Raw genomic sequence first — 23,755 nt, forward strand, 5'->3', positions numbered from 1 at the left:
ATGTCCTTTGCGTCTACGTCGACGGGAAACGAGAGAGAAATGCCAGGTCTGTGATTTTCCTAGACGTGGTCGCCCAAAATATTTACCTAAGAACTTAGACAACTTACAGTTATAACGAGCCAACTCCAACACTACGAATCTCTCGTGCGCGATATTTATCCCAAATTCGACGCCGAGCTGGCTAAAGTCGTCGATCAAGCTCTCAAAAAAGTGAGTGAAGACCCCATGGTCCGGTCATCCAAAGGTAGACCTCTTTGACAGGCCTGACAGCCCACAGATATCTAGCCTTTCCCTGTCATCGCCGACCGTCGCCAAAGTACCAGATGAGACAGACTCGTCAACCCGAACGCCTTCCTACGTGGATCACACCGTGGAGGACTTTAATGGAGATATGTCACTGCAAGCCCTTGGCTTTGTAGGGGAACATTCGGCAACGGCATGGTTATACAGGCTTAAATGCTTGATCGCTCAGACCAGTTCCAATCCGGACGGCCAATTCGAGGAATCACGCCGCCCATCAATCTCTTCCTGTGCGATCTTTATGGATAATACCGGAATCCCGCCGATAAAGGATCTAGATGTCTTCGCATATCCCTCGCAGGCGGTCGCCGATGAACTTGTGGACAGATATTTCCAAGTTGCGCACGCCTCCTTCCCCGTCGTTGGCAAAGAAATCTTTCTAAGCCAGTGTCGATCATTCTATTCGAACTCAACAACACACCCCGGAAACAAGTGGATGGCGTTATTGAATATGGTGTTTGCGATCGCTGCAAGACACTTCGAGCTTTCCGGAGACCAATCTCAGCTAGATCACAACATCCACATGGTGTATTTTGCCCGTGCCTGGCGATTATACACGAGCGAGAATGTGTTATTGGAGAACCCCAACCTGCAGCAGACACAGGTAGAAGGGCTAATATCACTTTACTTGCTTTCCATCGGACAGGCCAATAGGTAGGTCGAATATCGTGTGCCTTTACTTAGACACTGATTTTGGTTTAGGGCATGGAGAAAATGTGGTATTGCAATCCAGTCTGCGGTCGCGATGGGAATCCATCTTCGTAGCGAAAGCACCAGCATCACCCATGTGTCCAAAGAAACAAGATATCGGTTATGGTGGGCGCTGTACCTATTGGACACCCTGCTCTGTGTCATGACTGGGCGCATGCCAAGAATGCAGCAGGAACACTGCACGACCCCTTTTCCGGTACCTTACAAGGAGGAGGACTTCCGGGATGAGCATGTCATGAGGCTTATTTTGGACATTCAATCCAGAGGTCGTCTCATGGCTTCTCTACTCTCCTTCGATCCTTTGATTGAATCGAACGACCCATTGGTTCATTCACCTTCGCCACAGCCCACCTCTCAATCGGCCTCACCCAGCCAACAGCTGCTCCAAGCTAACGTCTCATTGTACTTACTTTATTCCATTGATCTGGCAGCTGTGATGAGAGAAGCAATCGAGATCTTATATTCTCCCGAAGCGGGACGAAAATCACGGAATGACACCGAACTGGCCATGATATCGCTGAACAGCGCTGCTGACAACTGGTTTGCTCGGCTTCCTACGACCTACCGTTTCACGGAAGCCAGAGATGACCGATCCTTTGTCCGTCAACGCACCAGCTTGGCTTTCCAATATTATTCGACCAAACTTGTCATTTCCCAACCTGCTCTTCGTTCTCATATGTCTGGTGAAGTCCTTCCCACTGAGTTTGACACCCCGATGGCAATTATTTGCCTCAATGCAGCAGGCCAAATGCTTGATCTCTTGCCCAATAAACCAAACATCTCTTGGCTCTTGGGTTGCTCACCTTGGTGGTGTGTTCTCCACTACCTCACGCAAAGCACCGTAGTGCTTATAACACAGTTACTCACCCAAAATCAATTGAGGACCAGTGAAAGAAGCGATTCATTGGAAAGAGTCCAAAAAGCTCTACGATGGTTGAGTGAGTGTTCCACCAAGGATCCCTCTTTCAAGCGGGCTTGGAATAATCTTACGGAGCTTTTGCCATCCCAAGGATTGAAAGTCTCATAATAAGATCTCTCGGTCACCTGCTACACCCTGGATTACCTTGGGTCCCTTTTCCTTCTGTTTACCTCACGTATACGATAAGTGTTGATTTCCTTGACTACCCAGCCCTATTTTACATAGACCTATATATAAAGGTATAAATCTGCAACGTAGAGTGCGATCTCCTATTATTTAGATACTTCGAGAAATATGATACCATATAGCAGATGTAAACCAGCCACGTTGTCAACGGATCGTGCCGATTGATGTATTCGAGGGTACGCGTCACGGCAATGATCCATGGAACTCAGAAAATGACCAAGGCAATGGTCAAATATTATCCACTTAAATCCACTTCAAAGGTGGAGAATACACTGTTTCAGAATAGATTGGCCCAGTCTAAATACATATACTTCGTAGATGTAATGGTAGTTGCCACCCTGGATGTTTGTGTATGGAACATCCGGGGCACCCCATGCAATGACGTCACCGTTCTTGGCTCAAAGAGACATATATATATAGTCACAGGCCCGATCGTACAATGGGTACTAAGTCTTTCATTCAATCAAACACCCATATAGATTATATTATACACAAGCGATAAAATGACCACGAAATATATTGTAAATCCCCATCCCCTTTTCCTCCCCATGAACCCTACTTACAAAGAAGGTAACCTTCCAAGACTCAGCTGCGACTGAGGAGATCAATTCCTACATACAACAAATCCACAAAGAGGGAGGCTCTGTTACAAATAGATTTCCGGATATGATCGCGAGAGGCTTTTCGTAAGTGCCTTTTCTACAGAGAAGTAATTAGATTTCTTACTGATTTGTGCTTTAGAGCATACATCACAGACTCAGTTCTTCATAGGCTGGAATCGGACTCTAGTATTGCTCATATCACACCCGATGCTTCTTGAGCTCATCCTCACTCCTTTCCTCTACGATACCTGTATAGTTTGGCATTCTTTCTCCTTTTACCGCTGTATCTTACGCTCCTAATGATATGATTTATACCCAATTTAACACTGTGGCTACCTACTTGCTACCTTTAAGAACGTATATCGAATGTGTTTATTCAATCAACTATCCATGGTCAAAAGTGAAGTTGATACCTGGATATACCTAGGAATGTTATCCATTCTAGCTTTGCCCAAAGCCCTGGTATTAACATATTAACATATTAGATATTTATCTTTTATTTCTCATTTTTTAATAAAATCAGCGATTGTGGAAATAGGCCAATGAGTTTACAGTGGGGTTTCTCAGTTTTGTTCTTCATGGGAGCCTCATCCTTCATCCTACTTTACCTCTTTTCTCCACCTTTCCCTCTGTCCCAGTATGCTCTTGGTTAACTCTCTTAAACCTCAATGAAACACACTTTCTCTCTTCAATCCTAGAAGATGACATATCCCAAATCCCACCAACCCCATCCAGAAATGGCAGACATGGGAATCGTCGAACTTGCCTCCCACGACACCGACAATTCCCCACTCTATGAAGATCCAGAACAGGGTTTGTTGGGCCATATCGTAGCGGCAAATGATACTGCCGCTCTCCAGCTCTACCACGCGAGCCTCCATACGCGGGTGTTCTGGGAAGCATACTCGCCATCGTACGGGCATCCTTTCCGGGTCGCGGAAGATCACGGCAGCTGCGACGCCCTCCGCGTCTTGCTGCTGATTTACCTGACAGATCCGTTTTACCGGGCAAGTCCGGAATATCCCCCGCTGGGGGAGTACCTGGCGTGTTTGAAATTCTCGCCTATCCATGTGGCATGTGAGGCAGCGGATCGGGATTTTACCCTCTGGTTGTTATCGGTGAAGGAACTGAATGGGGGAGATGCCCCGCTGTTGGGGAGGCTAGATCGGGATGTAGATTGTGGTGGGCGGACGCCGTTGATTTGTGCTGTTGGCGGGCTGCGGCTTGGAGGAGATGTTGAGCGGAGGGAGGCGTTTATTTATTTTCTGTTGGATGAACTAGGTTGTCAGGTGAGGGAGTCGGATATTTATTATTCCTCTGTTCGAGGACGGGAAGAGCAGAGGCGTGAAGAAGGAAGGGCTGCTGTTGCTGGCGATGCTGATAGTGATGATACCAATGCCGAGGTAGAAGAATATGAAGAGGAAAAAGAGCTCAAATATTCGGTTCTCGATGCCGCGATCCCGCATGCGAGCTACCGCATGACGGCGCGTCTGATCGATGCTGGAGCTGATGTTCATGCGTGGCAGAGCTGGTCCGATAGCTATGTGTGGAATTCTAGCGAGTGTATCATTCAAGAAGGCACCAAGGGGGTGACCGCTTTGCATATTGCTAGCTTGTATGGGAACCTCGAGGGAATGCGCGCGCTGGTGGACCATGGGGGCGTGAGTGTGGCGGAGATGGTTTCCCGTGCGGATGATCATGGTCGAATCCCACTACACTGGGCCTTGCTGGGCGCTGCGGACGAGGGGCCTCACATGGTAGACGCGGAGGAAGGAAATGATCCAGAGGAGATCCCAGCGGAGGACGGGATGACGCCCCGGTCGAGGAGGATGGTGGACACCGTCAAGTGGCTTCTCGAGGCCAACCCTGATACGATCAATGCCCGTGATCGGCAGGGGGCTACTGTGTTCAATTACGCGGTCAAGTCCCGCGCGGCGGGAATTGCGGGTATCTTGGCTGTTCTGAAGATACTCTTCGATGCTGGACCGCGAGCTTCGATTTTGAATCATATTCCTAATGAGGAATTTGACCCGGTGGGCACCACCACCGGGATGACAACAGTCTTGCATGATACAGTGGATCAGCGCTATCGGCGACTCGAAAAGCTTCGTGGTGAGCGGTTCACGGAGCCAATCGAGATTCTGCTCGCCCATGGGGCTGATGCTCGGTTATGCCTTCATCGGCTATGTGCCGGGAATTGGTATGAGCCCATCAGTCTGGTCATGCTGGACCGCCTTTTGGAATCGCCGACAAACATCAATGATACCGATCCCGATGGTGGTACGGCAATGCACTACCTCGTCCGGTATCTGAATCAGATCGAGGCCGCTCGCCAATTGGTCAGCCGCGGAGCGGATGTGAGTATGGTCATTTCAAGGGAAATACGCCTCTTCATGAGGTTATGAAAGGGACTCTTATCCGACGCCTAGATGGAAATCAAATGCCAGATCCTGCGCTGACACTGGATGCATCGGTACGAGCACGGGATGAGTGGATTAGAGTCTTGGTGGAGGCTGGAGGCTCGATGCATCAACCGGATGCAGCCGGGCAGACCCCGGCCCAGCTGCTTGATCAGCTCACCGAGAAGTTACAGCGCAGACAGCAGGTAGCGGCAGCAAGTCGGGGAGGTCGGGGTCATGGCCGTGGATGGCACGTGTGAGCTGACTGTTTCAAAAAGAAAGAACCAGATGAACTTGAGTCTATTGACAAGACTAGGCATTCGTATGGCATTCTTTCTCTTCCAAATCCTGTATCTTACGCTCCTAATGACATGGTTTATACCCAATTGGACACTGTAGCTACTTACTTGCTCCGTTTAATGACGTATATCGAATGTGCTTATTCAATCTACTGTCCATAACCTAAGAATGAAGTTAATGTCCCGAGGTCATCTATTCTTCGTTATTGGGCTATTAGCTAAGCGGAACCCGAATATCGACCTAGGCCCAGTTTGGGACAGCGTAGCAAAATACGTGCGAGTCTATGGAGTAATTCAAACAGCAATTAGAACCGAGTTGTCTCTTTCATTGGTGCATAAATCCTTATGCGCCCGATCAAAAGTACCCTATTCGAATAATTGGCTTCCCCCTGGTGAAACCCTAGACCCACTACAAGGTTGGGATAATCAACAATAAGCAGAGATGGCCTATCACAGAAATTGAAGACAGTCCAATCTGCAATTCGAGTCTGAAGAGTGAGAACGGTCCTTGCCTGCTGAGCCATAATCTGAGAGGCCCGAGCGGACCATGGATCACTATTCCATATCGGGCTAGCTTAGGGTGGGACTCGTCCTATGGGGGCTCTGGAGGATCTGCGTTGATCAGGGGTCTAGGTGCAATTCGTAGGTGGGCCCCTGAGCTTCGAATTTCTCAGCCATGGCCAAGAATCTCCAATAAAGAGAAAGTAAACGTTGAAAGAAAGCAATGGCATTGATAATAAGTGAACGAAAGTGGCCATGTTGCTGGGCAGACCAATATATCTATCAAAGACAGGACTATCTAACGCACATTGAATGACTCTAAGTACATTTTGTATAGAAGAGACATAGTGTGACGTGTCAAAATACCAAAAAGAGAAGAAAAAAAAGAAACCAAGACTTGCATTGGACACAAACCTGCTCTATTTGCATGCGTCCATCATAACATCATATCCCAATAATCCCAATTAACATCATAATCAGCCAAAAATGGAGGCTGAAACGTAAACTGAGAATTGAGAGCCCAAAACTCAGTAGGCAGATCAAAGCTCAAGCTAGTATCCGCCCATTGGGCGGTTTCCGCAACCTGCTGATTTGCATAACCCCGGTCTGGGATCGTGCCCATCCATGAAGATGATGGATAGTACTGCCCAGGAGAAGTGCTGGGGAAAGTCGGCGGCGATGTAGTAGCATCGGTGATATTCTTAGATTGATCGAGGATCGCACGACGTTCGAGGTATATCGTGCCGAAATAGGGTATATCAAGCTTGATTCGACTCGGCCTTCCATTCTCGTATTGGTGTCCTTCTGACTCGTCAAGTGGTGGGGGCTCAGTTCCCATTCCTATCGCCCTGATAAGCTTCAAAACGTGCAGCGCGCGAGTTGAGATCTTGTCTGGAGGGACGCTCTTCGATAGTTGCTCTAGAACAGCCACAACCAGGTCGATAGCCAGGTAATCTTCTTTGGTCAAGTCCAGTGGGCCAAATGGTCCAAGTGAACTGACAATGATTGTCATTGCTGTTGTGAAGGCTTGGAAATCAAGAATCCTCGAGTCAAACCCGTTTTCAGTGGTGCGTCGGATATTGACATAGCAAGCGATAATGCTGCGGCATGCGTGGAGACACGTTTGCCGGTTGTAATTATAGAAGTTGTCAGTACCTGATGCTAGTAGAAGAGGCAGGTGTAACCATGTCATGAGCTGGTAGTACCATAACCGATAGTGAAGGCTTAGGAAACACACGGACCGCTCGGTACACTTGCCTGGTGGGACATTATCGGGTGATGCCAGAGGAGGTGGCTCGAAAGCTTGAAGTGCCGTATCAATGCCCTGTGTCATCTGCAGCATGGCCGGAGTGACTTCTGTGAAGATCTGATTGCGCTCAATGATTGATCCGGCTATCCGAGCAAGCGGGTTTAGGACGGATTCATTGTGGACGGGCAAATCTTGAGAGTCACTTGGGTTCGATTGGTATAGATCTATTGCCGTGTTTGATATAGCTCCGTGCACACCAAGGATCAATGAAAAATGCCTGTCAACCATGAGAATGTGTCTCCAGATGAATGTAGCCCGATGTTGATACTCGGCGCTTTCATTGGGAGCTGGTTCAGCACGGTGAAACCCGATTATCTGAGCGATGTCTGCAGCCCGACGATAAGAAAGCCATGCACTTCGTAACTTCCCGTCATTACTAAATATCATCCCTTGCAGAACCAAGCACTCGAGCCCGTCGATACAACTGACAATAGAGTCATCAGAGCAGACGAGTGTAGAAACACGGGCGATGCATTCTTCAACTAGGACCCATGGTAGACAGGGGAGATCGAGAGAGGCCAAATCAAACTCCGAGGGGAGTTGTTGGAGACACAGTGCAATCCACAGGATAGCCTTACCTACCATAGACGGATGGCTGCTTCGAAGTTCTCCCTCCGAGGACGACAGCAATGATTTATCGTCGTCATTGAATAACTGCATGCGCATAAGCCACCAGCTACTGCTAGCCTCAGATATGATCTTCAATGTCTTTTGTGAGGGTATCAAGGCTATCAGATCGCGGCGCAATCTCCCCCAATCCCGGTTGATCGTTCCATAAGGTGTGAAATCGGATGCAGCGGTGTCTGATCGTTGGAAACCTAGCTATTGACTAGTAAGCACAGGCTAGCAGTAATTATAGACACCAATGCGAGTTACCACACGAACCGCATCGTTGTCAAAAAGAGACAAAACTGGAGCATTGTCCGGAGCTGGTGTCACGGTCGCTGTTGTCACAATCGGGGGACTCCCTTCGGGACTGGTTTCCACCGAGTCTATGAGTGATTTCGAGTCGTGCTGCTGACTGCTACCACCCTCGACTCGTATCAAAAGCTTTTCCAACAGAGACTCCACCCGAGCCATCCGCTCGTTCAGATATGTGCGGTCCGACTCGCGGGAATTCTCAGGCTCCGGGAATTCTTGGCTTCGACATGGAAGTCCCCGGGCGAGACATTCTCTGCAGCTTTGGTCGCTATCAGACGCAAAATTGCAGCGGACTTTGCGATGTTTGCCTATGTGTGTAGAAATGCCGTTAGGGATTAATTTCAGTCACTTATACCAAGGGGCTCTTGTACATTGCCAGCAACTGCGGGTCCCCTTTCGGATCTTCTTCCGAGGTTGATCCCCGACCCGCCCTTGTGGATCTTGGGTCGATTGCATCTCCGATGGGGAAATGTCTTACTATTCACATAAAACACGAGTGATAAGGATGGTAAAGAATTCGAAACTGAAGTTATCTCACATGAGTTGTGTAGTCAAAGGTCAGGGAAACCGGATGCCCAGGTGGCGACATATCGAACAAAGCCCCCCAAGCCTGATCGAGTTGGCGCCGTCTGACCGCCCACTCGCCCACAATTGTGAGATGGAATAATAATCGCAATGCATCTTACTGTCTCCATCTTGATTCCTTTTAGCATCTCACCTCGAACAAGGTCTGATTCAACCACGATGTCATCGCCTTGAACTGCAATCCAGGGCGTATCTTCAAAGAAAAGTCCGTGATTGGCTCAACGTGGAATTATCGGGCAACAATACTAATGCTCACGTCGGGGAGTTCAGCCTGGGAATGATTAATCATAAATTGTTAGATAACCTTGAAAGACACGAGGCGTGTGGGAATCGCCTCACCTTCATCTTCTCGGCCGTCTGCTTAATCGGATCCAACAGGACTTCGTCTCCTCCCGCGCCAACAAAGATTCTTGAAACCGGAAGGTCTCTCCACCAACCCGCTGGGGCTTTGGTGGGGCAGGTGTACCCATCTTCCACGGTCTGACCCAGAAATATCCGTGCCCAGCTATTCAAAGTCTGGGCCGTAATAACGTCTCTATCCGCGTTTTCCCTGGAGCTCGCGTGATCGGTTCTGAAGTCAACCCAAGGGGACAACAACATCGCTCCTCTGAGGGGTTCATCAACCGAAAATCTTGGCACGATCTTTTGAGGATGCGGGTGAGCGAGATGTGATAGTAGTGCAAGTGCAAGATGAGCACCTGCCGAGTCACCTTGAAGAATAATGTCTGACGGACGTTTTCCTAGTGTCTCGATGGCGTACCGCAGAACTATAACGGCCTGTTGCAACTGACGAGGCCATCGGGCTTTGGGGGTAAGTTCATAGGCAAGAAATAGCACACCAATACTATTCCCATGTTGTTTTATGTCCGTGAAGAGAGCTTCGACATGACTGAAGTGGTTTGGTAGCGCGGGGAGGGAATAGCCGCCACCGGGAAAGTAGATGATCAACCTTTCAGCAGCAGGGTTACCAAGCCAGAATGCAGTTGTATCTTCGGGAAGCACGAGTATGTTGGGAGAGGCTTTTTGCTGTTTCATGTGGGCTTCATAACTTTTCAGAGCCAAAGCGGGGGTAAGAGCAAGTCTGCGAAGTGTTAATAGAATGATTTCTTTGATAGACCATGTGGTTTGGATATATTTGAGAATTTTTGCTGAATATTCATTCATATCTTCACTCACTGAATCTGCTCCATGGATGCATTTCGGAAGAGAGCGCGTGTAAAAGACAGTGCAATATGCTTGTAAGCTGTGGCGCCCCCCTTTTGACCGCGGAATGGAGCAATGATGGCAGTCCATATTGCAATGACAACTAAATGCAAGATGCATCAGACGATGTATTTGTCAAATTTAGCGATCTCTCATTGGCTACTCACGGGACTTGGCCACTACGATCCCCAGACCCAACGCTAAGGAAGCCATGAGGCGCGATAATGCGTGGATAGTTTCAAACCCGATCGGAAAATGTCGGACACAGAGAAAAATCGGGACCTAAGAGCTCACACTTTCAGAAAAAGACGTTCGGTTCTGTTGGGTCTCAGTGCAGGGAACTCTGAGTATAGTGTGACAGATCCGCCGAGGCGGCGGAACAAAGGCTCAACCTTGGACCAATCGGCCACTTTTTGTTCTCCAAGACCGAGGATGTGCAAGAAAAAGGGGAATCAGAAGGTGAATGAAAGAGGTAGAGTTATCGTGGTCTTGGTATAATTCGATGTAGAGTTAATTCAAAGTGGGAAAGCTGAGATCTAAAAGTAGAAGGGGCTGTCCAAGCTCCAAGACTGCGTAACCACATGGGCCCCGAGACCAGCTAAATCTTCTTGCCCAGATGTGATATAAATTTGAGATAACTCATCTACTGACCTTTTATTGGTTTGGTCATTTTGAATATTAACATGCGTTTTGTTAAGTTTTAAGAAGCATCTCAACTAGAACGATAAGAACATAGATATATGGGGAAAGCCAACGCGAGTCGGAGTAGTAGATATTATGTTCACAGACATATAGAAGAAGTCCATAATGTAAAGATACTGCAGTCATGTTAATGAGATCTACGGGGGTATTGAACTTGAAGAGAGCAGCTACATGTAGCATGTAAGTTAACTAATGGTCGCACAACAATATGAAGGGAAATATACAAGAGCTACATAGAGTTAGAGAACCAGAAAAGCTCTAGATACCTAATATGACATGGTGAACAATGACAGACAAGAGTAAAATGCAAGCGATAAGAACAGCGATATACATAGTTTGGCCCAATATCAGATTTTTAAAACTCATTGGGGCCATTGTCTCTGAGCTTTCCTCCATTCGATTTTTCGCTGGCGGCGCGATGTCGACCGTGTACTACGAGCAGAAGAGCTTTGAGTCGGGTTGCAAGTCGGAACAACCTGCTCAATCTCCTCAATGGCAAATTGCAACTGCAATGCCTCAAACGAATGATAAATCCTGATTCGTGAGATTCGGCGAGTTCCACGTCTGAAGGCCCCCAAAACCAAATATGCCACAGTCTGGCCAAGTTTTGTCCCTAGCAGCGCCTCGAATTCCGGGGTTCCAGATACCCAATCACGTATCTGGTCATCTGGCCAAGTGAGGCCATTAGATCTCGTATAAAGTTCGTCCCTGACAAAGGAACGAGTATCCGTATTGCAAACATCGAGCATATAGACATAATTCAAAGTATCAATCGGGAAGTGGTTTTGGTAAATGGCCTGGCAGACTTCTGACATGAAGACACCGGTTGTTCGCTTTATTTCTTCAACAATTAACAGCCCAGGTGCAATCTGCCCTTCCCAGGTACTAATATCCTGGTGTTTAGGGTCTAATGGGGCGTCAGACTCAACTATGGCGATCTTTTCCCACGCCCCACCGGTTGGGCCCATTATTTCGAGACCTCCAAATTCGTGCTCAATCTGAAGAGGAAGATAAGGACTCATATCTGTCTCTATTTCCAGGTGCTTGAACTTCTTGAGGTCTTTGAATTTCAGGGTAGAGGGAATAATTGGACATATGTTCATAGACGGGTCTGATTCCGGGTTTTCAATCCATTGCTGTAGTAATCGGCCAACGGCTTGTCGCCTGCCATATTTGAGAGTGGGAGGAAGCATTGAAGAGGAGCTGAAAGTTTCAAATCTGGATTGGTATGAAGATTGCTGTAAAAAAGGGGATATCAATCCAAGGCCTTGAACGGACATTAGTGCTTCCTCAGTGTCAAAATTTGTTGATTTATGCAAACTTAGGGAACGTTATGAACATATATAGTCTATGCTTCGAACTAGTCTTTGGCATTTCCACTGAACGCCCTATCCCATTAATAGACAATGGACAATGAGATGGACTCGAAAGAATCGTCAGAATCAAAGGGCTAAATTTAAAACATGCATTTTTTGAGATATACTATATCTTTGATTGGACTCGACTGTAGACTTTCAACCATAAATAGTAACATAGGCGTTCAAAGACAGAGATAATGGCCACTCCATTGTCTTTGACATTTCGTGAGCCACGTGGATAGGAATCTATGGTTTCCATCCTCGACAATAAAGAGTCAAAATGGTAAGCAATCTCAGGTTCTCAAGATGAAAGACGAGCGCAATGAAGGCCAAGGATGATGACCGGTCAAGGCCACATAGTTAGCTGCTGTAAAAAGAATACATTTTCAATTAACACACAATTGCGATATATTACCATCCTTACATAAAATGATAGTTAATAGCATAGCTTGCAGCTGGGGAATTCATGCTTACCATGATAAGCCTTGAATAAGTGGTTCTTTGTCCAACACTGGTAGTCATCTTGAGGATTCGTGACTAGCAATCGATTCTTTGTCCATTTTATCATTGCTTTCGACTACTACACTACACTTTTACATTTATCTCAGAGCACTGTGGCTAATATCACAGGGGGAAAAGATATACTTTTGCTGCACAGATATTGTGGGGCTGAGCGCCATTTTCAGCCTCCCCTGCCTATGCCTGTAATCACGTCTTGGGGCCATTTTTGCCGCTCGCAAACAACTATCAACCAAATTAGCAGGCTAATAAATTATATGGAGCGAAGTACAGAAGTTAAGATAGTCAAAACTGGTGGTCAGGATCAGTCCTTCAAACTTGTTTTCCTCAATATCCCCTCTGCTTCTCCGATCTTCTTATCATACCATAACCACCATAACAAAAGCACCTGCCCCACTAACGAGAATATTCCCACCTCCAAATATATGCCTGAATGATCCCTGGATGGCCGAGTCCTCAGGCTAGGGTTAGGCTAATCTAGGTCCCATCAACACTACATACTGTCTACCACCAGGGTTAGCACTATTACCCTACTATTCACGGGGGATTACCTGTCCAAACAGGTGGATTTTATCCGCTCACCTTATAAGCGCCGAGAAAATAGCAAGCTACATGTTGTTATGTTTATGGATACGACTTCAAATTCATGGGAGATTGGTTCCACTCTAACATGACATTTCTACCCCGCACAGGCCACGGAGTACGGGCACCAGTGTGCCAGACTTTGCTTGACATAACACAGCTCCCAAGGGATCACTCCAATATCAATTTCCTTCACCTATAAAAATGCCACGAATGGCTCTACAAAGTGAAAGCTAAGTTTGTTGTTGGAAATCAACCGACCTCGGCTCAGCTCGGCTAGCACTTTCGTGATGTCTACGCCTATGTCTACAACTACACATACAAGGAAATTAGAACCTTAGGACACTATAGTGGAATGGTCGGGGTTATCAACACGTGCTATTGCAGGAATAGGGCCATGTGCTTGAATATGTGGTGTCCTGGTTGGCTTGGCGCTCGGATGGCTTTACAGCCGTCAGAGAAGGAGAATATGATCTAGCTGGTATCCCAGAATGCACTTTTAAGACTAAGCTAGAACAGTGTTCTAAACCTCTCCCTGAAATGGATGGTCCAAATCCGATAAGAGAAACATTGGAACTAGCAGGACCAATGATACGATAGTCCCGGTGATTTGGCGATTTATAGACGCACTGTACAACATCATATGTTGTTGTTATTTTCTACTTCTCTTTTCTTTCTGTCTCATATTGGACATTTCAACCGAACGCTTACAGCTACCGTTTCTCGACATCGGGATACCGCCGGAGAGGTATAGAACTTGCTAGCGCCCTGTTATACCTCTACGTTTCTTCGTAACATGATAGGCAACTATGGGAAAGCATTCACGTGTGTAACTAAGCAGCCTCTGGTAGAACGAACGTGATTCCACCCCATCTCTCATCTATCCCACGTGCGATGTTCCGCCAAGCTATCTTAGCTTGGCGGATGACTGGGGTTGGCTAGACAGGCTTGGCATTCCGTTCCCTCGACTTGGCAAGGAGGTTCAAGCTTCCCAGGTAAACTCCAGGATTACGCACGTGTAAATCTTGCTTACTTCTTATTCGTTCCCCATACAGAACATGTACTATGTAGCAATAACAGTCTATCAAGGGACTAAAATATTCCGGAGATTTGTGTCTCTACACCACTATACATTGTCTTGGCAGGCGGCTCTTGGCAGGAGGTTCGCTTGCAAGTAGCTCCGAAGCTCGTTGTACTTAACGGAGATGCTTTCTCTCCAAATCTAGCTCGGTTTCATCACAATCGGCTTATCAAGATGCGCGCCTCTGCAATCTCCGCGCTCGCATGTTTTGTTGCGTTCACGGCGGCCCAGACCTTCCAGCGCCTGGGTGGTTGTCCTGACTTGGGATGTATCTTTCCGCCTGATCAGTATGTGATATTTCAATTGCGCGTGATTTATAGCTTCTAATAATTATTTGCAGGGTCGACTTCCTAGCGGGTCAGTACTTCGATATCCGCCTCGAAGTACACTCCCCCGTCAATGGTTCTGAAGCTCGTGTTGGAGAGCCAGATGAAAACTTTACCTTCACCATCGCCAAGAAGGGCAAGGGTAAGGGTAAGGACAGTGATCCTGTCACTGCAACGGAATACTTCAAGATTGAGGAACCTAAGCTAGAGAAGTGGGACTTCACATGGTTTGAAGGTAATGTTCCTATCATTCACCTCTTTGGGAACACATGAGCTAATATAAACAGATCGCTTCGCCGAGGACGCCGATAAACCTTCCCTTGTCAATGTGACCTCGAAGATCTATAGGAGAATCGCCCTTTATGAGCCAGGTGAATACGAGGCTACTCTGACCTACTACGGTGGAGAGAAGACAGTTGCCAACTGGCTTGTTCGTGATCTCCCTACCAAGCGACGCGCGAAGAACGTCGTCATGTTCATTGGAGATGGCATGACAACCAACATGATCACTGCAGCACGTCTCATTGCCCACCGCAGCATCAACGGCAAATATATGACAAAGATGGCATTGGACAAGTTCCCCGTCCTGGGTCACCAAATGACACACTCCATGGACTCGTTCATTACCGATTCGGCCAACTCCGCCACGGCCCTTTACACCGGTCACAAGACTACCGTCAATGCTTTGGGTGTCTATGTGGACTCCTCCAGCGACGCTTTTGATGACCCAAAATTCGAGACAATCGCAGAGATCTTCCGCCGTCAACACCCTAAGGCTGGTGTCGGCATTGTCTCAACTGCATTTTTGGCAGATGCCACCCCTGCCGGATTGGCAGCTCACACTAGCGACCGTGGTGAGTACGACCATGTTATTGGCTCATACTACGAAGGCTTGACCGACTACGAGTGGACCAACTGGGATGGCCCCGATGTGCTCCTTGGCGCTGGTGCAGAGGACTTCCTCGCGAGCGAAGAAAAGCGCGATTACTACAAGCTCTTCGCCGAGAAGGGTTACAACGTGGCCTGGAACAACACCGCCCTGCACAGCGCCCCAAGCAACGAGAAGCTGCTCGGCGTTTTCCAAAAATCCAACCTCGCTACTTGGCTTGATCGCAACGTCTACCAGTCCAACCTTTACAACCAGAGCAACTACCCTGATGGTTCAGGTCGCGACGCAGATGATTTGCCCGGACTCAAGGACATGACCCTCAAGGCGATTGACGTGCTCGATAAGCGCCACCGCAAGGACGGCTGGTTCCTGATGTCCGAGGCCGCCAGTATCGACAAGCAGATGCACACTCTGGATTACGACCGGTCCCTGGGCGAGCTTCTCGAGCTCGACGATACCGTGCGTGCAACCATTGAAAAGCTCGAGAAGCTGGGCCAGCTTGAAGACACCCTCATCGTTGTCACTGCCGATCACGGCCACGGCTTCGACGTGACCGGCTCGGTCGATACGGAGTACATGGCGGCGCAGGAAGATGACCGCAGCAAGCGGAATGCGGTCGGATATTATGAAAACTCTGGCTTGTCGCAATACACCGTTGCTGGATCCAACGCCTTGCGGTATTCTGAGGGCGTTCACTTCCCTGCCCAATGGGACCCGAGATACACCTTGCACGCCGGTGTTGGTGCCTTCCCTGACCACCGCGAGGATTATCGTGTTCACAGCGAGGGTCCCCGCACACCCGCTGTGAAGGATGGGAAGAAGGGATACGTTGCTAACTACAAGGATGCGGTTAGTGGTTTCATGGTCAACGGAACCATCCCTGTTGATGCGGCACAGGGTGTCCACTCGTTGACGGATGTGCCGGTCTTTGCGCGCGGCCCGTGTCAGGAGTTGTTTGGAGGTGTGTATAGTTCGATTGACATCTTCTTCAACATGGCAGAATGCCTGGGCTTGTCGGAGACGAAGCGAAATGGCAAGCCTCCTCATGGTGGAAAGCATAATTAGTAATTGGGTACCATTATGGTGATGGCATCTCTGTCTCATGGATGTTTTGAGCCAAATAATTAGAGGTCACATTTTACAGCTCCATTTGTACAAGAGAAGAATATGAAGTTATGTTGAGAACTTAGATTGGAAATTTCTAGTAACAGACATCCTTTTAAATATCGAGCGACACCTGCAGCATGCAAGCTATACGTGTACAATTGAACACCAGTCTATTTACAATGGCCCAGCCAATTGATGCCATGTATCAGTTAATACTTACCAAAGCAAATCTATAAAGCAACGGTTTCCGACACTGAAGACATAATAACCGATTTTAGGTGGCATTGTTGGCACAGGTCCAGCTGGCCTTGGACGAGCTCTCGTTGATAGCCACGCCCGAGACATAGAGTCCCAATCCACACTAGTCTTGTTAGCGAGCAATTCAGAATCACGCAGATAGATAAAACATACAATAGCGCAGGCAATCCCAAGAATGACCACGTTGATAATAGTCAGGGCGGTCTTTTTAGTTGAGGAAAACAAGTTCCCCTTGTTCATCATGAGCCAGAAAATGGCAGGGAGGCCGTCTGTTTTCTGTCAGTATTCCATTTTGCATCAAGATCTTAACCTGAGGAGTCGACTTACAGCTAAACCAGCTTCCAAAGAGGGCACTCTGCAGAACGAATTAGTAAACGCACGGCAATGAATGCTTAGGAAACATACGATCAAACTCAGCAACTCGTTGAACACGGGAATGGACTCTGCGATGATCCATGCAACAGTCCAGGTAGTCAAGCCAATCGCAACCCATGTACCAGTAGCCAAGAAAGTCTTCTGGTGCATGTGGTGCGAGCGCTCGCCGCGGAAGATTCGAACATAGATATACTTGCAAGCAACGTGGCCAAAAACAACACCGGCAACAATGACCTATCATAAATTAGAACAGACTCCCAATCAGAATGAAAAGAGACAAAGAACATACCGTTGGGATGGCGAGGCCGTAGGCAACCTTCTTCATCAGAGGTCCAGCCGAGGATAGAGCCGGAGATGCGACATCCGGGCCCGCATAGCAGTAGATGACCATAGCGGTCACAACGTACATCGTAGTATCAACGACCTGGAGCATAGCGAGGGCCTTGGGGAATTCGCGGGGATCCTGCATCTCCGACATGATGCCAAAGAAAGAGACGTGGGCAATGAAGGCAAAGACGATGTTGGTGACGGCCAAGAAACCTTCCTGGAATGTGGGGGTCGCAACAATATCGTTCTGGACATCAGCGGGCGCCTGGACACCGATGGAAACCATGGTGACGATGGTGGCTACCAGGATACTAATGGCGGAGATGATCGACATCCAAAAGACCTTTTCTGCTGTGCGTGGGAGGGCCGCAAGACAGCTGACGATCAAGCCGACAACTCCGAAGACAATGGTGCAGGTACCGTGGTTCGTGATGGTGTTGAACAGGACCGAGAACGTGAGAATGTGGCTGGCCATCAAGAAGATGATGAACAGAAGCTGGCCAACGAAGAAAATCTCGCGTCCGATGGGGCCTAGAAGAAGCTCGCCAGCATCACCCATGCTGTGGACCTGGGGATAACGCTGCTTGAACTGGCCCATGGTGTATCCAGTGTACCACGAGATGCCGGACAGAAACATGATAATGATGAATGCCCTGGGAGATGGTCAGCCTTCTTCCTGCATTGTGGAGGCAGAAATCTTCTTACGGGACAATCCCGAGGGTTGCTACTGCGGACGGAAGAGATAGAATACCAAGCGAGATATTTTCAGCGACCATCACTAGGTGAACAATGTTAGAAACAGGTCTCTGTCGACTGGGGTTAATGATTGGCTCTCACGCGTTCCAGCTTGCCTATATAAAAGTCAGAGATTTGATCTTTGATGCAATAAAAACAGTAAACAGAGTGAGATACTGACCACCATGGCATGATACGATACTTCACTTCCCCAGATTCTTCGTTTCCAAAGGGATCATCGGTTGGCTCTACCGGATAGGCCTTCTTCTCCATGTCGGTTGACTCATTGTATACTTCGTAGTCCTGAATAGGATGAGGAGCTTCGGGGGCACTCATAATGTTGAATAGTATATGATATGGAAAATTGAAGAGAAGAAAACGTCCAGGGCGAGAGAAAAAAAGGCACTGAAAATCCTTGTGGAGGCCCAAAAACGAAGGGTTGGCCAAGAGCTTTTGCTTGGCGTGCGAGAATAAAGGTTAATAGAATATCCTATAACCAGATATGTAGGACTGGTTGTAATGCTGGTGAGTGTGGGGAGTCCAATCGTTGCCTAATGAAGAACTTGCTCAAACACACTCTGGGGTGTCCTCCGGGGTAAAATGCCAATGAGGTTGCAACTTCAAAATTGGCGTTGAAAAATGCGTTGATGGGTTTGGTTCGCGACACCGTGGGATTACATAAGCGTATATTCACCGGCACGCCCGTCCATATTTGTGGGGTATGCGGCGTCTGGTGAACCAACCCCGTGCGCGGTATGTACCCCGGCGACAGATTTTACCGGCCCGGCGTACCCGGCCCGGCGCTGAACAGCCCCCCGAAGGCGCATGTAAGCCCCCAACATGTCTGCTCAGCGATAACCCGTTCAATAAATTTTAGTCAAGGTTTTATGTACTCTCCATAGATTGGGTTTACCCCAAATTTCAACCCCAGATCTTTCAATTTCACTCTAAAAGGACCAGTTCTCACAGGATGTTCGAAAATGTTCGAAATTTTAAAGTAATTATACATCAAACTAAATCCGACTGTGGCGCTTTTAACTTTGGTACGAGACCGGCACTAGAATTTTCTGGAAGCGAGTATCTCACCTATCAGACCTCAGCGCCCGATCTCGGGAGACTTAGCCATGACATGGGTGTCGCCCAAAACCCCGGGTCTTGGCGGGTTGGGTTCTAGTCCCATTTCAGGGAATTGGGGTCACTCCAGATCGAATCCCGCATAGATCCGATCCATTTTATTTTCTGAGTTGGGATGCGAGGTGAGAAAATAACGCCTTGCTGGCGTATAACTACGTATTCTCTTCATTCAATTTCAATACAAAAAAACAGACCAGTAAAAATCTCTTGGTGTAAGTACCTTTCGTATAGGACTCCTATACAAAAGATACTAATTTCTTCAAGATCATATTGCTCAACCCCGGTATGAAAGAAGATTGCTTACTTTTTTTGCAAACCACAAAGCTGATTTAACTCTAAAGATTAGCTTATTTTCCAGATCTTCAATCTCATACTCACGAAATATGAGTTGTACGAAATTTTAAGTGTAAATACATACCTTTTGTATTGCGGTCCAATACAAACTAATTTTCACTGAACTAATTTTTGAATAGATGCTTATTTCCAGATCCGAACTTATTATGCTACATGAAACAGTCCAACGATGCTTCGTGAAGCAATATCACTTTATTAAACCGAAACTTACAGGCCAAAAAATTAAAGAAGCTGCTGAATACCATGATGGAATACATAGTGGGGCCAAAGGCCTGATGCCTGCCTTTTCAGGGTTGCGGTCTGAGCTGGCGAGCTACGCAGTCCGATATGCATAGTAAATTCGCAAATTACAACCAGATATCTTAACAGTACTTGTCTATATGAATTTTTCCATATAGCATAATGCCATTTTATAATATCTTGCAACTTCTGGGAGTTTCGGGAAAATTGAAAAAATTAAAAACTAAGATATATATATTGAGAAAGACTTTCCCATAACTACATTGCACATATTGTCCCACCTATATCAAATCGAATCACTAACCCAGTATAATGTACAGCCTCAGCCCAACCTCTATCTTGCTCTACTACTTCACCCACTAGGAGATGAAGTGCCTACCGTCCACCAGATACGTGAGGATTTGAGACAACAATGGCCGGGCGACCTCATCATGCAACAATTCGCCAGTGCTTCAACGAGAGTCGCCCTCCCGGTGTAAACAAATTCGAGACGCAGATAAAATTCCAGCTCGGACTTGAAAGAAAGGAATGTGTTCGATTGTTTAAGACCAGAGGTTTGTTAATTTCCTCCTTATCTAGTAAAAGATCATGGTTCAAATATGGTAATATCTAGGGCTACAGCTATCCACTGGATCTTGGCGCTGGGTCTATATAGCTCAAAAATTTGCTATCCGCGTACAATAGCTCAGAAACGCCGTTACCTAAGGAATACATATATTTAGGGTTAAATCCACTAAATCCAGGCACTGGAAGTAAATAGCAAAGGCACAAGGTACCATCGAGCTACATACCAGAAAGTCTTATCCGACTGTATCAATATAACATAAAGTCTAGCCGTAATTGATTTAGTCAATCTTTAAGAAGGAAAAAAAGATAATGGACTTACGTAAAAAAAGAAACAATAAGCCTAAACACCCGAAACTAGACGAAATCACAATTTATAGATCGATTTATAAACTACCCAGCAGGACCCCCTCGGACCGTTATTCGGACCCCTTCTCCACTCGCGAGGAAAATCCAAGCTCTCTAGCTACCCAGACTGCATCGATGATATATTCATTACACCGCCAGAACTTCCTATCCTGAGACGCCTATACACCTGACTTCAAGATATGTTGACGGAAGCTACATTACGAGTCTCTAGATATAACAATTGAAGCAGTGTCAATAGGACACTAGGCGGTGCATACATATAGCATGGGCCCAAAGCGCAGCGCCAGCTTCACAAATTCAACTAGCATTGGTTAAGTACAAAGTGCATCAAGTGATATCTTTGTCAATCCTGGCTGCTCTCCTCAGCCTCTTCACCAAGCAATACTGTCCGAGGCACCATGTTGAGTGCAGTAATAGTGTAACTCATCACCTCCAATGTGCCAACCCTGGGACTCGCAGTAGTATAGCAGGTCCTGCTCGTTCTTAAGCGTACAGTCGGGGCATTTATCCCACTGCTTGTTACCAGTGTTTCGGTTCTTATAGGCAGTGCATGCCTGCTCAGTGGCCGCCTGATTGTAAACCTCCTATAATGTGGTTAGGACTGCATTTCCTAAGGGTACAAGTTCTCAAATTGTACTTACAACTCCCTTGGCAGGTTTGTCGATGCAAACACCTTGAGTGTGGAGGTCTGCGAAAGCACTGCAAAGAATTAGTGTCTGTATCAATCATGTCAATTGGGAGAAGATCTTACCCAACAGCAAGAGCTGCGACAACAATGGAAATGGACTTCATCTTGGTGATAATGGTATCGGAGGTAATTGTTAAGTTGGCTTTCGAGAATTGGGTGGCAGACGTAAATTTAAATGATGTTCAAAAAGCCAGAGGAGCGGTACGTTAAAAAGAATCTCGATACCTAGTTCTAAATTGAGTTTCGCTGTCTCTCCGCATGTCAGGTCATACACATCCGCTTTGTTGAAATGAGACATCCAAGACGAAATTTCCGAGCAATCTCCATCCGAACGATGATCTTCATTATCCCAATTGCGTATGGGGAGTTTCATTCTCATTCCTGTCATCCTTCAAGGTCCCCTAAGGTGAGATATGTCTCACAACCATATCTGCCTAGTTATCTGGGAGTTGATTTGCAATAAATTAGAGTTTAGCTAGTCGTTTAGATTCCAATCCATCAACACGTGTGAACTGCACCTTGTCAGGGTTCTGCTTATCAACACGATTGACAGTTTCAAGTTTGTTTCAAGTGGCTATATACTGGAAAGATGAACTTGAACCCTCATGGTCCTTCATTAAAACATTCAAAAATGACCAGATTCAGCCGGATCTCTACTATTCCCCATAGAATCCTTCGAATGAATTGGGTTTGGCCCCCAAAGCATCTCACAGCCACACTCCTTATCATGATCGACAATGCGCCCCACAACCGTTGCACGCCCCAGGTCTCACTTGCCCTGTTGCGAACCCGAGCTCCGTGGCTTTTCTGCAGGAACAATGCATCTGACCAATAGTCCCACCCGTAGGCGCCGCATGATCTACCTCCATGATCCTCCGAAACTCCTGCAAGGAGTTAAATTGATTACCCTGTTGCAATGTCTGCCCACCATGGTTCAATATCATCAGTATCGGTAGATCTCCGGCTATTTTTCGGAAGTATAAGGATGAAACCAGGTGGGTTCTTAGATGAATATCATGAACTTCTATGGTTATGGTAAATCCGTTGCGGAAATATTGCTCCGTAAGATGGATTCGTCTAGTTCGACAAAGTATAGCATGCTTCTGGGGCTGTTGGAAAAGCTGACGCCTTCCCTGAGCGAGTCTAAATAGCGTCTCCTTTCCGTCGCCAATTTTGCGATATCACTTTCCTCAACAATTATCCTTGGTCAATATCTACAGACTTTTGCACCGAATTCCTTCTTGTTGGACATCATGAAGATCGACCTTGTCTTCCTTGCTTCTCTCTGTGCCAACAGTGCATTCGTCTCTGCTCTGCCGACCGAGGCAAGCGAGCTGGCTTATGTTCTTCTGGAGGATGGCACTACGCAGACTATCAACAAGGCAGATCTAGCTGCCAGTCTACCTGGAGTCTCTCTGTCTCCGCCCACCGATTCCCTCCCAAAGTTCATTGAGACTGGATCTAATTCGAGTTTCGTGAGCCGTCTGAGCAAGCGCGGTGGTGCCCAGTTCATCATCACTCTTCCCGACGAGAAATTCCTCGGCTGGGACGTGCCTATGTCTACCATCGTCCATGCCAACCAAGCCGATGCCACTGCTTCTATGGCCGCAGGCCAGTCCCTCGCAAACAGCATCTCGGTTGGCGCCTCGTACGGAGTCACCGTGGAATCGTTCCTGAATGTTGGAGCCACCATCAACTACCAGACCACCCAAACGGCTACTCTCACCGGCACGGTTACCATGACAATCCCGAAGAACAAGTGGGGTGCGATTGTTAGCAACCCCTTGACCTACCGCAGACGCGGATACGTCTTCAATGGACAGCCCGGAAGTGGACACTACGAATACTTCCAGGCGGACTCCTTTACCTCGGATAGTTTCACCTATGGACCTAACACCTTGAACTGGGTCAAGGGTGTTGTTACAACTTGCTTGGGAGACAGCTACCCTCTGAAGCGTTGCGTCGGAGATGGTTCTTTGGAATAAATGTCTTCAACTTTTGTGACTTCGTTGGTATTTTCTGGTTGTGAATCATAGATATTGCCCACGCTTTCATTTCGCAGCATGCCTCTTGGGTCCATAAAGATGCTCTGGCGGCAGAGGTCTTGATTTCCTTTTTTTATTATTTAAATGTTGTATATAGCAGCTGTCTATTTTCAACTGAAGTATGAGTTCTAGCGCAATAAAAGTCCAGTTACTGGTAAATTGAGACT

General features: G+C 47.2%; 8 protein-coding genes across 8 annotated transcripts; 4 read left to right on the forward strand and 4 right to left on the reverse strand.

Moving 5' to 3' along the window:
* On the forward strand, positions 1-2,038 carry PEX2_007760 (fungal specific transcription factor domain-containing protein; the record flags this gene model as incomplete). The annotated part of the gene is made up of 5 exons (XM_016738053.1): positions 1-46; positions 110-210; positions 278-415; positions 473-954; positions 1,003-2,038. 5 exons carry the CDS (start codon positions 1-3, stop codon positions 2,036-2,038), a joined length of 1,803 nt encoding a protein of 600 aa, XP_016594579.1.
* A 1,417-nt stretch (positions 2,039-3,455) lies between these two features.
* On the forward strand, positions 3,456-5,123 carry PEX2_007770 (ankyrin repeat domain-containing protein; the record flags this gene model as incomplete). Its single annotated transcript, XM_016738054.1, has 1 exon — positions 3,456-5,123. One exon carries the CDS (start codon positions 3,456-3,458, stop codon positions 5,121-5,123), a length of 1,668 nt encoding a protein of 555 aa, XP_016594580.1.
* A 1,230-nt stretch (positions 5,124-6,353) lies between these two features.
* PEX2_007780 (Alpha/beta hydrolase fold-3) lies at positions 6,354-10,148 on the reverse strand (the record flags this gene model as incomplete). Its single annotated transcript, XM_016738055.1, has 7 exons — positions 6,354-8,048; positions 8,112-8,455; positions 8,866-8,925; positions 8,979-9,003; positions 9,072-9,813; positions 9,909-10,038; positions 10,103-10,148. The coding sequence occupies 7 exons, from the start codon at positions 10,146-10,148 to the stop codon at positions 6,354-6,356; spliced, it is 3,042 nt and encodes a 1,013-aa protein (XP_016594581.1).
* Positions 10,149-10,999: 851 nt separating this feature from the next.
* On the reverse strand, positions 11,000-11,830 carry PEX2_007790 (uncharacterized protein; the record flags this gene model as incomplete). The annotated part of the gene is made up of 1 exon (XM_016738056.1): positions 11,000-11,830. The coding sequence occupies one exon, from the start codon at positions 11,828-11,830 to the stop codon at positions 11,000-11,002; it is 831 nt and encodes a 276-aa protein (XP_016594582.1).
* Positions 11,831-14,351: 2,521 nt separating this feature from the next.
* On the forward strand, positions 14,352-16,457 carry PEX2_007800 (alkaline phosphatase; the record flags this gene model as incomplete). Its single annotated transcript, XM_016738057.1, has 3 exons — positions 14,352-14,464; positions 14,518-14,738; positions 14,791-16,457. The coding sequence occupies 3 exons, from the start codon at positions 14,352-14,354 to the stop codon at positions 16,455-16,457; spliced, it is 2,001 nt and encodes a 666-aa protein (XP_016594583.1).
* A 316-nt stretch (positions 16,458-16,773) lies between these two features.
* Positions 16,774-18,530, reverse strand: PEX2_007810 (uncharacterized protein; the record flags this gene model as incomplete). Its single annotated transcript, XM_016738058.1, has 8 exons — positions 16,774-16,860; positions 16,911-17,026; positions 17,085-17,112; positions 17,163-17,366; positions 17,422-18,112; positions 18,165-18,237; positions 18,297-18,310; positions 18,376-18,530. The coding sequence occupies 8 exons, from the start codon at positions 18,528-18,530 to the stop codon at positions 16,774-16,776; spliced, it is 1,368 nt and encodes a 455-aa protein (XP_016594584.1).
* Positions 18,531-21,226: 2,696 nt separating this feature from the next.
* Positions 21,227-21,647, reverse strand: PEX2_007820 (uncharacterized protein; the record flags this gene model as incomplete). Its single annotated transcript, XM_016738059.1, has 3 exons — positions 21,227-21,439; positions 21,497-21,554; positions 21,607-21,647. 3 exons carry the CDS (start codon positions 21,645-21,647, stop codon positions 21,227-21,229), a joined length of 312 nt encoding a protein of 103 aa, XP_016594585.1.
* Positions 21,648-22,796: 1,149 nt separating this feature from the next.
* Positions 22,797-23,528, forward strand: PEX2_007830 (uncharacterized protein; the record flags this gene model as incomplete). Its single annotated transcript, XM_016738060.1, has 1 exon — positions 22,797-23,528. One exon carries the CDS (start codon positions 22,797-22,799, stop codon positions 23,526-23,528), a length of 732 nt encoding a protein of 243 aa, XP_016594586.1.
* Between the last annotated feature and the right edge of the window lie 227 nt (positions 23,529-23,755).

Source organism: Penicillium expansum (assembly GCF_000769745.1).
Source record: "Penicillium expansum strain MD-8 chromosome Unknown contig22, whole genome shotgun sequence".
In the NCBI taxonomy this organism is placed as follows: Eukaryota; Fungi; Ascomycota; class Eurotiomycetes; order Eurotiales; family Aspergillaceae; genus Penicillium; species Penicillium expansum.